The sequence below is a fragment of the Hoplias malabaricus genome, unplaced genomic scaffold (assembly GCF_029633855.1).
Source record: "Hoplias malabaricus isolate fHopMal1 unplaced genomic scaffold, fHopMal1.hap1 scaffold_75, whole genome shotgun sequence".
Classification (NCBI taxonomy): domain Eukaryota; kingdom Metazoa; phylum Chordata; class Actinopteri; order Characiformes; family Erythrinidae; genus Hoplias; species Hoplias malabaricus.
This window is the reverse complement of record NW_027101049.1, coordinates 47,104-60,014: the sequence shown is the minus strand read 5'-3', so window position 1 is coordinate 60,014 and position 12,911 is coordinate 47,104. Positions and strand designations below refer to the sequence as shown.

The window sequence follows — 12,911 nt, the reverse complement described above, 5'->3', positions numbered from 1 at the left end:
AAAGCTTAGAGATCCAGCTGAAAGGCATTAAAGTGTTTCTAAATGAAATATGAGGTCTCAGTAGGTCTGTTGTTTCGAACACAACTGTTTAAAGCACAGCACTGCTTTTCTTTTCCATCTCCACTTTGTTTACCAATGTAGTACAATAGGAAAATAAATAAGAAACGATCAAATGACTTTGTAAAATGTACGAAAGCGACAATTCCTGGTTCCTATCGCCAACACTAACACACTATTAGATGCACGTTTCTCCAAAATGGAGCATTTATCATCAAAACACTTGAATATCTTGACTTATACATGAAAGACGGTGTGACATAGAAATTTCAACACAACGACGACGTTACCCTTTAATAGTCGGTGTGATAAACACGTTCTAAACAGTCTGTAGTCTGTTTGAGCCCAAATCTGTTGCACTAGCGCGCCCCCTTGTGGTGAAGCTGAAGGCTGTATTTAAAAAAAACCCTAACAGAGCCGTTTATCGGTCATTTGGTCACCAATAACTTTGGTTCTTGGGTCATGTTGAGAACAGGAATGTTTTTGATCGTCCAACGTCAACAAGAAACAAACTACTTTTAACGTAAAATCACAACCTGACTTTTTTAAAATTATGAGTTCAACTGAATGTGTTTTAAAGCTTTTCTACTCTTCCTTCAGGTGACCCAGGACTGACGTAGGCGCCAAGAAAGGAATATAAACACACAAACACGTCCACTGTGACATGTCTCAAGTGTCTGTTTAAACAAAGTTTATTTTTTATCAATTTTGTGTCACACTAGTGTCTAACACCCTAGGAAAGGAATAAAAACAAATCTCTGCATAAATCTGGAGGTAGAAACAGGCTTCAATCAGTCGAGATATGATGATGCAAAACACTCACAGCTCAGGCTCCAGGACACACACACACACAGCTCTCATACATTCATACACAAAGAAACACACACGCAGAGTAATACTTAAATGTTGCTAAACCTGTAAATGTGAGATTAAAGAAACCTAAAAAATGCTTTACATACTTCTACCGTTCTTTTACCAATAAATAAACACTGTCTGTGTCTGTGCAAAGTGTCCAGGCCCTGTTTCGGCTGCGAGTGTGTCCAGGTGAACGAGCCGGAGACGAACGGAAAAACACTGTCGATATGTAGGATGTTAACGAGGTCAGACACTCAGGGACACGTTCCAGAATGAGACCGAGGAGAAAGAGAGGGCAGCGTGAGAGAGAGAAAGGCAGAGAAAGATGAAAGAATGGTGAGAAGATAGTGTGACTTACAGCGTGATAGAATGAAACCTGAAAAAACCCTAATCAGAGCAGTAGTCCCTGTGTGTGTGTGTGTGACAGAAGGTGTTAGTCGATCCAGGTGAGGTCCAGGCAGCGGGCGATAAAGGCGTAAGTGTCAGCCACCTCCTGGATGACTTTGCTGGTGGGCTTCCCGGCCCCGTGTCCCGACTTCGTATCCACGTGGATGAACAGAGGATTCGATTGGCCGGCCCAGTGACCGATCACGTGCTGCAGAGTGGCGATGTACTTCAGGGAATGCAGAGGAACGACGCGGTCGTCATGGTCACCGGTCAGCAACAGCACAGACGGATACTGCACCCCGCTGCCTTCGGGGACGTGGATGTTGTGAAGAGGGGAGTACCTGGAAGAAAGGAACCTCTTGATTACTGTGAATACTTTATTTTATTTCCACGCCTGGTACCTTCTGAGAGACCTGCGCAGGGACACAGAGCACAGACCTCAGCGTGGGACTCAAACACAGACCTGCACCATGTCCCTTACACCCCCGTTAAAACCAGCTTAGTGACATCCAAGAGAGCGCAGAGTCAGTGTTGGGGTTCTCAGGGAGGAGGGGAATAATCTCTAGAGTCATTCAGACAGTAACATTCTGAAGTGAAGTGTGATTAGAACATAGTTAGCAAAGTACAAATGAGAGAGTGTGTGGGAGTATGTGTGAGAGTGTGAGTGTGTGTGAAAGTGTGAGAGAGAATGTGTGTGGGGGTGTGTGAGTGAGTGTGTGGGAGTATGTGTGTGTGTGTGAAAGTGTGAGAGAGAATGTGTGTGTGAGTGAGTGTGTGGGAGTATGTGTGAGTGTGTGTGAAAGTGTGAGAGAGAATGTGTGTGAGAGTGTGTGAAAGTGTGAGAGAGAATGTGTGTGAGAGTGTGTGGGAGTATGTGTGAGTGTGTGTGAAAGTGTGAGAGAGAATGTGTGTGAGAGTGTGTGAAAGTGTGAGAGTGAGTGTGTGAGAGAGAGAGTGTGTGGGAGTATGTGTGAGTGTGTGTGAAAGTGTGGGAGAATGTGTGTGTGAAAGTGTGAGAGAGAATGTGTGTGAGAGTGTGTGTGAGTGAGTGTGTGGGAGTATGTGTGAAAGTGTGAGAGAGAGTGTGTGAGTGAGTGTGTGGGAGTGTGTGTGTGAGTGTGTGGGAGTGTGAGAGAGAATGTGTGTGAGTGTGTGGGAGTATGTGTGAGTGTGTGTGAAAGTGTGAGAGAGAATGTGTGTGAGAGTGTGTGAGTGTGTGGGAGTGAGTGTGAGTGAGTGTGTGGGAGTGAGAGTGTGTGTGAAAGTGTGAGAGAGAATGTGTGTGAGAGTGTGAGTGAGTGTGTGTGAAAGTGTGAGAGTGTGTGTGTGTGGGAGTGTGGGAGTGAGAGTGTGTGTGAAAGTGTGAGCGAGAATGTGTGTGGGAGTGTGTGAGTGCGTGTGTGGGAGTATGTGTGAGTGTGTGTGAAAGTGTGTGAGTGAGTGTGTGGGAGTGTGTGTGAAAGTGTGAGAGAGAGTGTGTGTGAGTGTGGGAGTGTGTGTGAAAGTGTGAGAAAGAATGTGTGCGAGAGTGTGGGAGTATGTGGGAGTGTGTGTGAAAGTGTGAGAGAGAATGTGTGTGTGAAAGTGTGTGAGTGTGTGTGAAAGTGTGAGAGAATGTGTGTGTGTGTGGGAGTGTGTGTGTGAAAGTGTGAGAGAGAATGTGTGTGTGGGAGTGTGTGAGTGAGAGTGTGAGTGAGGGAGAGTGTATGTATGTGTGTGTGTGTGTGTGAGAGAGAGAGAGAGAGAGTGTGTGGGAGTATGTGTGTGTGTATATATAATGTGAGTGTCTATGTGTGTGTGTGTATGTGTAGTTGCTCACTTGATAAGCCACTCAAACTGCTCTTTAATCTCAGAGCAGCCGAAATCCGTGGTCCAGGCGTGACCGATGGTGAACTTGTGGAACTTCAGCATGTCCATCACTCCGACCTGAGCCACTGCACAACCGAACAGATCAGGCCTCTGATTCACACACGCGGCTAGAGAGAGAGACAGAGAGGATGAGAATGAGAAAGAGGTCTGGACAGTGTATAAACACAAGGGCGTGAACGGGGGTCGTACCTACGAGCAGCCCTCCGTTAGAGCCTCCGTTGATGGTGAGCTTCTTTGCCGATGTGTAGCCCTCCTTTATCAGATACTCTGCTGCACACTGGAAATCTGTGAAACAGTTCTGTTTGTTCCCCAACATCCCACCTACGGAGAGAGAGAGAGAGAGAGAGACAGAGAGAGAAAGAGAGAGACAGAGAGAAAAAGACAGAGAGAGAGAAAGAAAGACAGAGAGAAAGAAAAGACAGAGAGAGAGAGAAAAAGAGAGAGAGAGAGAGAGAAAGACAAAGAGAGAGAGACAGACAGAGAGAAAGACAGACAGAGAGAAAGACAGATTGAGAGAGAGAGAGATTGAGAGACAGAGAGAGAGACAGAAAGAGAGAGAGATCACTGGGCAGTAGGGCTGTGTCGTATCGTAGCGTTCGCTATAATATTGTCATCATTTTTAAAAACATTTAAAAAAAATCATTATCGTGACGTTAGTGATATTCAGACGTGTTTACGTAATGACGTCATGCAGTTACCCGTAACACCACATACGTTCATTACGTGAGTCGTTTAGACACAGTGACGTACGGTGGAGAGTGGCTCTGAGGCGGTGGACTTTACTCCAAAAGGGGAGGGGCTTGTGGAGGTGGTTTGGTTTCAAAATATGAGACGTACAGTAAAACCATGGCGTTACGTTAGAAATGAAAGAAGCATTTAATATTGTTCTTTTATATTAAATATTTTAATGAATATAACTCGTATTAATAGAACACTGATTTTGTTGCAATAGTGTGTATTTTTCAGTGTAATGTTCATATGGTGATATTATTTTAGGGCCGTATCGCCCAGCCCTACAGCGCAGGTAAAGACTGTGTAATGAGTAATGGGTCAGTGTCACCGAGTGTGGTACCGAGAGTGTGGTACTGAGAGTGTGGTACTGAGAGCTTAGTGAAGCTCCTGAGTAGCATCAGGAGGAGGGTCAGATTCCATAGTCTTACTTTATGAGTCAGGATTAAAACGAGCTCAGGTTTCGACAGTGAACACAGGAAGTAAAGTGAATCGCTGTCTACACACAGGCACCTCGTGTCTGGTTCCTGTCAGAGACTCGATATGAAGACTCCACTCTGCTGAACACCACGCGGAACTGTATCTGATGACTGTATGAAACTGGACGAGCTTCTTAAATTATTATTAAAATATATATTCTTCTTAAGGTGCTTGTGCGTGCGTGTGCGTGTGTGTGTGAGTGAGAGCTACCTTTGTGCCACGTTTCCCCGTACTCTCCGCCACCTCGGATGTTGGCCACAGCTAAAACCCCTCCCAGATTCTGCACAAAGATGAGTCTGGAAACACTGCAGTCAAACACAGGGAGAAAATACGTTTCCTTCTTTCTCTTTCACCTCTGACATCACACCTCCCACATTCACACGGTCCACACCAGACCACCTTCTCCTCCAATGACTCCTCCTAACTTTATCAACAAGACATTCCACCTGACTCCTAGTGACCTGCAGCCTTCAAAGTGTTTGAACTACTTTAAACTGCTGTAAACATGGCCGTCCCCATTTGAGGGACCCGCTCTATGGAGCATAAACTGGCCCCTTTAAGGACCATGAAGCAGTAAATAGCAGTAAAAACACAGTGAAGAGCAGCTTTCATAAACACTTTTACTTGTGAGAGTTAAGAAGGTTTTACTGCTCCTTTTAAAGTCACCTGTAGCTGGGGGTTATGGAGATGTTGAACCCTCCGTAGCCGTAGAGGAAGGCAGGGTTAGAGCCGTCCAGCTGCAGGCCTTTCTTATGCACAATGAACATAGGGATCTGAGTGCCATCTGTACTCGGATAAAACACCTGGACAAAAAAATTAAAGAGACAAACACAGATTACGATGAGGTCTTGAACTTGTGTTGACCTTTTTTGAAATCCATAAAAGGTGCAATACTTTCAGGTCCACACCGATAAACGATAAAAATAATATTCACATGTTCAATTCTGAGACCAAGAATATTAATAAATGAACGTGTTCTGGTCTAAAACACAGATTTTAAAATCTATAAATGACATAAAAGTAAACAAAGTGTGGGTGATTTTCTACCCTCCCCCGAAAGTTACACAGTGCAGTTTCTGCAGTGCTGAGCACAGAGGAGCAATGACAGAGCCTCTATTCTCCATATTACAACTCAGTGGAGCATCACAACGATTTTGAAGCCGTGATTGTAAAGTAAAAATACTACTTAGCGTTACTTTAACAGACAGAATTAATATTACTCTGAAGTATGTGTAGGTTGTGTGTGTGATACCTGTGTGGTCTGGTACTCTGCAGGGTTGAAGCCCTTGACTGTGACCTCTCTGAACACACGTGGCTGTAAAGGAGCCTTGGTCAGGTCACAGTGGTAGATGATGGCTGCAGGAAACAACACGTGTCAATATCAGAGCCTCAAACACTGGACAAAGACCTCGGACAGAGTGCGAATGTGTGTAACGCTGCTGTAGTCCACACACACCTGGCGAGAGGAAGGAAGTGAAGTAGTAGAAAATCTCAGAGTCCTTCTTGCGCCCGGTGAAGCCCACGACGGAGCCCACCTCTAACGGGAAGGTCTTCTGCTCCTCTCCTGTAGCCAGCTGATACATCTTCAACACATTCTTCACATCGTGAAGATAACACACAAACAGGTGGGTGGAGTACGAGCAGGTGGCAAAGACTGAGAGGGCGAGGGAGAAGAAGAAACAGAAGAACCAGGTTAAAATAACAAGATGGATAAGAAAAACTGCTGCTAAAGCAGTGCCACTGACCGCTCTGAGAATGCAAACTGCCCAGATATGCCACATCAGCTGACAGATACGTGCATTAGCTAGCACCGTAAACAGAGAAATGGGGAGAGTGAGGGGGTATCTGACCCACACAGAGAGCGAGGAAAATCTGTAGCAAATTAAACATAATACGAAGTTATAAAACCCCAAACGCTACAAAGTAACGCCGCTGCTAGGTGGCAGCCTTCCTACTATCCCCTGTTTCCATCCATCTATACATCAGAAATCCCCCCAAAAAATGAATCAGAACATCCCAATCTCAACATTAAAAACCCAATACCTACCCAACAAACGAGTACGTGACCAGACAAATATTCTGGTCCACCTCTACTCTCTAAGAACATTCTAAAAATAAACAAGCCTTCCTTTCGTTTTAACTGCTACCGTACAATAAGAGCTCTCTCTCACCAATGACGTCTTTATCGTGCTGCGAGATGAGCTCCTTCCACTGGCTCTGAGCCGGCTCTGAGAAGTCCACGTTAATGAGGCGGTAGCGGGGTGCATCCAGGTTGGTTTTGAAGGTGAACACTGTTCCCTCGTTCGTCACATACTCATACTCAGCATCGAAGTTATCGATCAGCTTCACCCAGGGCAAAACACCTGTGGTCACAGAGACAACAGCGGCATTCGAGTGAGAGCATTTATCAAAGAAGAACTTCCGACAAATGCTTCCAGAACTAGCCTTGTTATTCCAAAATATTTTATATATTTGGATCATCTGTTACATTCATATCATGAGGCCTGTTTACACCTGGGGGCGGCATGATGGAGCAGCAGGCAGTGTCGCAGTCACACAGCTCCAGGGACTTGGAGGTTGTGGGTTTGATTCCCGCTCCGGGTGACTGTCTGTGAGGAGTGTGATGTGTTCTCCCTGTGTCTGCGTGGGTTTCCTCCGGGTGACTGTCTGTGAGGAGTGTGGTGTGTTCCTTCTGTGTCTGCGTGGGTTTCCTCCGGGTGACTGTCTGTGAGGAGTGTGGTGTGTTCTCTCTGTGTCTGCGTGGGTTTCCTCCGGGTGACTGTCTGTGAGGAGTGTGGTGTGTTCTCTCTGTGTCTGTGTGGGTTTCCTCCGGGTGACTGTCTGTGAGGAGTGTAGTGTGTTCTCCCTGTGTCTGCGTGGGTTTCCTCCGGGTGACTGTCTGTGAGGAGTGTGGTGTGTTCTCCCTGTGTCTGCATGGGTTTCCTCCGGGTGACTGTCTGTGAGGAGTGTAGTGTGTTCTCCCTGTGTCTGCGTGGGTTTCCTCCGGGTGACTGTCTGTGAGGAGTGTGGTGTGTTCTCCCTGTGTCTGCATGGGTTTCCTCCGGGTGACTGTCTGTGAGGAGTGTGGTGTGTTCTCCCTGTGTCTGCGTGGGTTTCCTCCGGGTGACTGTCTGTGAGGAGTGTAGTGTGTTCTCCCTGTGTCTGCATGGGTTTCCTCCGGGTGACTGTCTGTGAGGAGTGTAGTGTGTTCTCCCTGTGTCTGCGTGGGTTTCCTCCGGGTGACTGTCTGTGAGGAGTGTAGTGTGTTCTCCCTGTGTCTGCATGGGTTCCCTCCGGGTGACTGTCTGTGAGGAGTGTGGTGTGTTCTCCCTGTGTCTGCGTGGGTTTCCTCCGGGTGACTGTCTGTGAGGAGTGTGGTGTGTTCTCTCTGTGTCCGCGTGGGTTTCCTCCGGGTGACTGTCAGTGAGGAGTGTGGTGTGTTCTCTCTGTGTCTGTGTGGGTTTCCTCCGGGTGACTGTCTGTGAGGAGTGTGGTGTGTTCTCCCTGTGTCTGCATGGGTTTCCTCCGGGTGCTCTCACAGTCCAAAAACACACGTTTTGGCGACTCAAAATTGCCCATAGGTGTGAGTGAATGTGTGTGTTGCCCTGTGAAGGACTAGGATCACATTCGGATTCACTTGTTGGTATAAAAAGCCAGGTGTAAACACTTCTAATTAAACCAGATCTCTGCGACTGATCTCGTCCACATTAAACACAACGTGTTTTCCGTGTCTGGACAGAGTTCTGCGAGTGGAAACACATCGGTCCAGAGAAGGGACAGCGCAGGTTTGCTTTTATTCTGGAGAACAGTGGCTGGATTTTTTTCACAGATTGAGTTGAAAGCCTATCATCGTACGAGAAGGAATGGCAGAAATTCTGTGTCCATAAATGCAGGCTATCTTTTCCGCCATGTCCAAGCATTCCTCTGGACAGTCGTGGCGCTGACCGCTGCAGGACACAGACGGTTCCTCTGCCGCTGATGACGATTCCCAGCCTGTTTTAAACGTTTATTCCTGAGGTTTGAGAGCGTATAATACACCGGAAGCATCAGGTTGGTTAGAGGAAGGAACACAGAAATGTTAAACGAGGTGCTGGAAAGTAGAATCAGATCTCATCTGGTCAGTCTGGGGACACATTTTTTATGTCTGGACGCAACCTGGATATAAAACTCATGGTGGCTTAGTGGTGAGCACGTTCACCTCTCAGCGCTGGGCTCTTGGGTTCAAGTCCCATCTGGGTGGAGTTTCCATGTTCTCCCTGTGTCTGCGTGGGTTTCCTCCGGGGGCTTCGGTTTCCTCCCACAGTCCAAACACATGGAGGGTAGGCGAATTGGCTTCTGTCTAATAACTGTCCTGGTGTGTGAGTGAATGTGTGTGTGCCCAGATATGGATCGGTGCTCTGTCCTGGGTGAAACCCTAGTGCCTAGGTGTGGTGTAAACAGGCCTGTGTTTGGATCGGGAATGTGCTGCCGAAGTGTGTAGAGCAGAGAACCTGTTATCCCATCAGGCAGTGTGTCGAGGTCGCAGTACCACAGTCTGTTCACTGGATCACAGCCTTCTCTGATAGACAACAACACATAGCGGCCATCGTCAGACACCTGCAAACAAACACAGCATTTCAGCATTCGTTGTAGTCTTCACTTTTTATTAAAATACATATAAATATAGTTTGTGTGTGTTACCTCCGCTCCACTCATCCACTTGGGCTGCTCAGGAAACTCTGCACACAGAACGTCCTGAGACTGCGGAGTGCCCAGAACATGGTAATACAGCTTCTGATTGAGATTAGTGGACGTCTCAGTGCCTGAGAGAAGAGAGAAATCGTATCTTAAAGTCTCAGAATAAAATCAGACTTCACCCCTCGGCCCTACCACTTTGCCCTTGCCCTCCGTGTGGCCTAAGGGCTGGGGGTGACATGGTCCTTTAAACTGACGGTTCTCAGAGTGTTATGACTGTCTCGGGAGTCACCAGCGAGACGCTGCACTGTGTTATTTACTTTAATGTAGTTTCAGTGGAGTATGACCCTTCAGTTTATAACAAGCAGGAAACATCACTGTTTATTCAGTTGTTAGATGTAAATTTACAGTTCCACCTTAAATGATGAAGCAGTTACATAACGACACATGACACTCTGACATATTTAAGGTGGAACTAGAAGTCTATCACAGAAGAGTGAGGAGAGGGGGGTAATCTCTGATTGTGGAACTCTTCTGAAGGAGAATGAGGCTCTAAATGTAACTAAAGTCCAGCAGCTCCTCTGATATCACTGCAGACTGGTGCAGAGCTGCTACAGAGCGGCGCTAGTCGCCTGGGAATCTGTTTTATTTGTGTTCTGATGATGTATCAGAGTCTTGAAGAGATTTAACCACTGCGCCCTGTAACTCAGCTCCGAGGGGCGAGTGTATGTGTGTGTACGTGTGTGTGTGTGTGTGTGTGTGTGTACCATCACTCTTGCCCTCCTGGTCGAGGTACGCATTGTAGAACAGTCCTTTTCCATTGTGGGTCCAGGACATGCAGCTGAACTTGACTCTCTCCAGCTTGTCCTCCAGAGCCTCAGCTCCTTCCACTCGCAGGAAATGGATATCCACCCAATCAGAACCGCTCGCGCTGGTACCGTACGCCAGGTACTCTCCATCCTCCGAGAACGCATAACCTGAGGAGAGAGGGGCGGAGCGAGAGGAAACACTGAGTGATGTAAATAACGCAAAATCAATGACACGGACTCTCCATGTCCGTAACATGCATTATGTTACAAACCTAACACACACACACACACACACACACACACTCACACACTCTCTCACACACACACACACACTCTCACACACACACACTCTCACACAAACTCACACACACTCTCACACACGTCACCTCGTAAAGCTACAGTTCCATCGTCTGAGAAAGTGTTTGGGTCCAAGAACACTCTGGGTTCGGCACCTAGGTCATCCTGAACGTAGAGAACGCTTTGGTTCTGCAGGCCTGTGTTGTAGAAGTGGAAATACCTACGAGAGAAAGAAAGGGCTGTTAGAGGAGGAACTGTGTTCAGCACCAGCTCTGTACCTCTGTCACTCACAGGATTAAGACTCAACAACTAAACCACTGCTGTGTCATTCAGGAACATATTATTACCACCTCAGAAATAAGACCTCAAACACGTTTAAAATGTAAAATATTCACATCTCGCTTGTATTTAAGTTGATAACTAATGAGGAGAGGGATAAACTTTGTTGTTTTTTTTTAAAAATCACCTTTTCCCGCGTTTGAAGGGACAGCTGTATTTGGGATAGTCGTAGAGTTCAGTCATTCGCTCTTTAAAAATGTCTCTGATCGGACAACCCTCCAGAAAAGGCAACGTCAACTGGTTCTGAGCATTCACAAAGGCCTGAGAGAGAGAGAGAGAGACCGCAAGAGAGAGAGAGCGAGACCGCAAGAGAGAGAGAGAGAGAGCAAGAGAGAAAGAGAGAGAGAGAGAGCATGAGAGAGAAAGAGAGAGAGACCGCAACAGAGAGAGAGAGACAGAGAGAGAGCGAGAGCGAGAGTGAGAGAGAGAGCGAGAGAGAGAGCGCAAGATAGAGAGAGAGAGCGCAAGATAGAGAGAGAGAGCACAAGATAGAGAGAGAGAGAGAGAGAGAGAGAGAGCGTGAAAGTGAGAGAGAGAACGAGAGAGCGCAAGAGAGAGAGAGAGAGAGAGAGAGAGTGAGAGAGTGAGATAGAGAGAGACAGAGAGAGGGAGAGAGAGCGAGAGAGACAGAGACAAAGAGAGAGAGATAGAGAGAGGGAGAGAGAGACAGAATCATAATCAAGGCATCTTATCAACACACAGAATATAAAGAGAAGAATGGGGAAATTGTACAAAGGAAAATCACTAGGAGTCATTTACAAAGTAGAAAATACCTGCAACACAATGGGGGAAATATCATGAGGCCTTTAAAGGGACAATAGGCAGTATTTCACCTTAACATTACAGCTTCAAAATCATTGTGATGCTGCACCGACCCCACCATCTTCATTATCAACTAATCCCACTGTAGGACTGGGGTGGTGTGAGTGATACACCCAGCACAACCTGCAGCTCGGTTCAGGTGACTGACTTTACCTTGGTTTTCTCACTGTCCGGATCCTCCAGCCAGCTGTAGGGGTCAGGGACCTTTTGACCGTGATAGTCATCCACCTGAAGACACACAAAACACATCAGATTTCAACACCTGACACTGAAGAAGACACTGTAGCTGTATCAGTCTTCGCCTCCATGTTTTTCCACTGCTCTGTGCAGGGAATTTGACTTATCGGCCATAACTTTGAGGAGCTTGAGTCCAACAGCTTTCAGAAACCGCAGCTTCACTTCAACCCAATTCATTTGTATTTGTAGAGAACATATTTCATCTGGTGTTGTTCTAAATCAGCTTTACAGACCTCCAGGTCCGAGCCCCAAGGAATGAGACCAGGAGGAATGAAGGATAAGGGTTCAACGCTAATCTGCTTTTCCCCTCCTCCTCCCCCAGGTGAATCGGGTCCTGGTTCTGGAAGCGGGTTCTTGTTTAGTGGCTGTTCTCTCGTGGTTCAGAGCGAGTCGAGTAGGGACTAAACCGTGGCGTGTAAACCTTGCAGAGCGCTGATCGTCCAGAGAGAGTCGTCACTCTACGCCACGCAACGCAGACGACCAGCACCAACTCTCCATCTGTAAAATCTCCAGCTGCAGCAGAGATGCTTGTTTTTATCCGACTCACGACGGCAGCTCGTAAAATGACGCCGTGGTCTTTTGAAGAGGTTCAAACGCTCCTCGGATCGGTGGCCGACGAAAGAATCCAGCGAGAGCTGGACGCTGCAACAAGGAAGGAACAAACTCTACTGATCTGTCTGAACTGATGACGGAGCTGTGTTCAGTCCCAAACAACAACAACAACACGCCGATACACCATGAGTAAACACCGCTTAACGTTACCACCGCCGCTGTTGTGGTTTCCACAGACCACTGTTCCCCTTAGAGACGGGGGTTTGGTCAGCAGAGGAACATATAAATAGTTAGGTCTGATATTTCACTCTGGGTGACTGGACACCTTATGGATGATTGAGTGTGTATTGTAGCTCAGACAGACTTCATTAGAAGAGCGACACTAAACAAGGAGGAAGAGAAAGGGACAGAAATAAGATACAAGTGCTCTCTACTCGAGCCTGACCCCTGAAACAGAGCCAACATTCCAGATCAGTGTGTCCAGAGCACTGGACTGAAAGCCCCACCCTGTGAGTTGATGGGATTGGTTCCTTCAGTCTGTGATGTCAGAAATCCTGGCTGTGTGGATCCACGTTTTTGGGGCTGGGTTTACAAAACTACAGGTTTAAAGTGGCAATAATCAGCCATGTTGCTGACCACCTATTCACCCAGGATACGTCTTCTAGCAAAAACAACACAAACAAACAAAAACACACGATTTAAATTGAAGGGGAGTTTTAAAGAGAATCAGAGCTGCTACTAATTCCAATAAAGCGAAAAATTGGCAATTAATTCAACTGCATTGTTCTTATTTCACTTTGCCGT

At 46.8% G+C, this 12,911-nt stretch overlaps 1 protein-coding gene across 1 annotated transcript in view; it reads right to left on the bottom strand.

The window, feature by feature from the left end:
• Positions 1 to 708: 708 nt before the first annotated feature.
• The window catches only part of prep (prolyl endopeptidase), a 12,754-nt gene continuing 551 nt past the window's right edge, over positions 709 to 12,911 (bottom strand). The window contains exons 2-15 of the mRNA XM_066659156.1: positions 11,472 to 11,546; positions 10,624 to 10,757; positions 10,247 to 10,377; positions 9,819 to 10,028; positions 9,058 to 9,179; positions 8,868 to 8,973; positions 6,549 to 6,740; positions 5,834 to 6,031; positions 5,630 to 5,733; positions 5,044 to 5,180; positions 4,588 to 4,682; positions 3,358 to 3,489; positions 3,119 to 3,275; positions 709 to 1,640 (exon numbers count right to left, since the gene is read on the bottom strand). Coding sequence (XP_066515253.1) covers positions 1,346 to 1,640; positions 3,119 to 3,275; positions 3,358 to 3,489; positions 4,588 to 4,682; positions 5,044 to 5,180; positions 5,630 to 5,733; positions 5,834 to 6,031; positions 6,549 to 6,740; positions 8,868 to 8,973; positions 9,058 to 9,179; positions 9,819 to 10,028; positions 10,247 to 10,377; positions 10,624 to 10,757; positions 11,472 to 11,546 — 2,088 coding nt within the window. The 3' untranslated portion in view covers positions 709 to 1,345. The remainder of the gene's footprint in view (positions 1,641 to 3,118; positions 3,276 to 3,357; positions 3,490 to 4,587; positions 4,683 to 5,043; positions 5,181 to 5,629; positions 5,734 to 5,833; positions 6,032 to 6,548; positions 6,741 to 8,867; positions 8,974 to 9,057; positions 9,180 to 9,818; positions 10,029 to 10,246; positions 10,378 to 10,623; positions 10,758 to 11,471; positions 11,547 to 12,911) is intronic.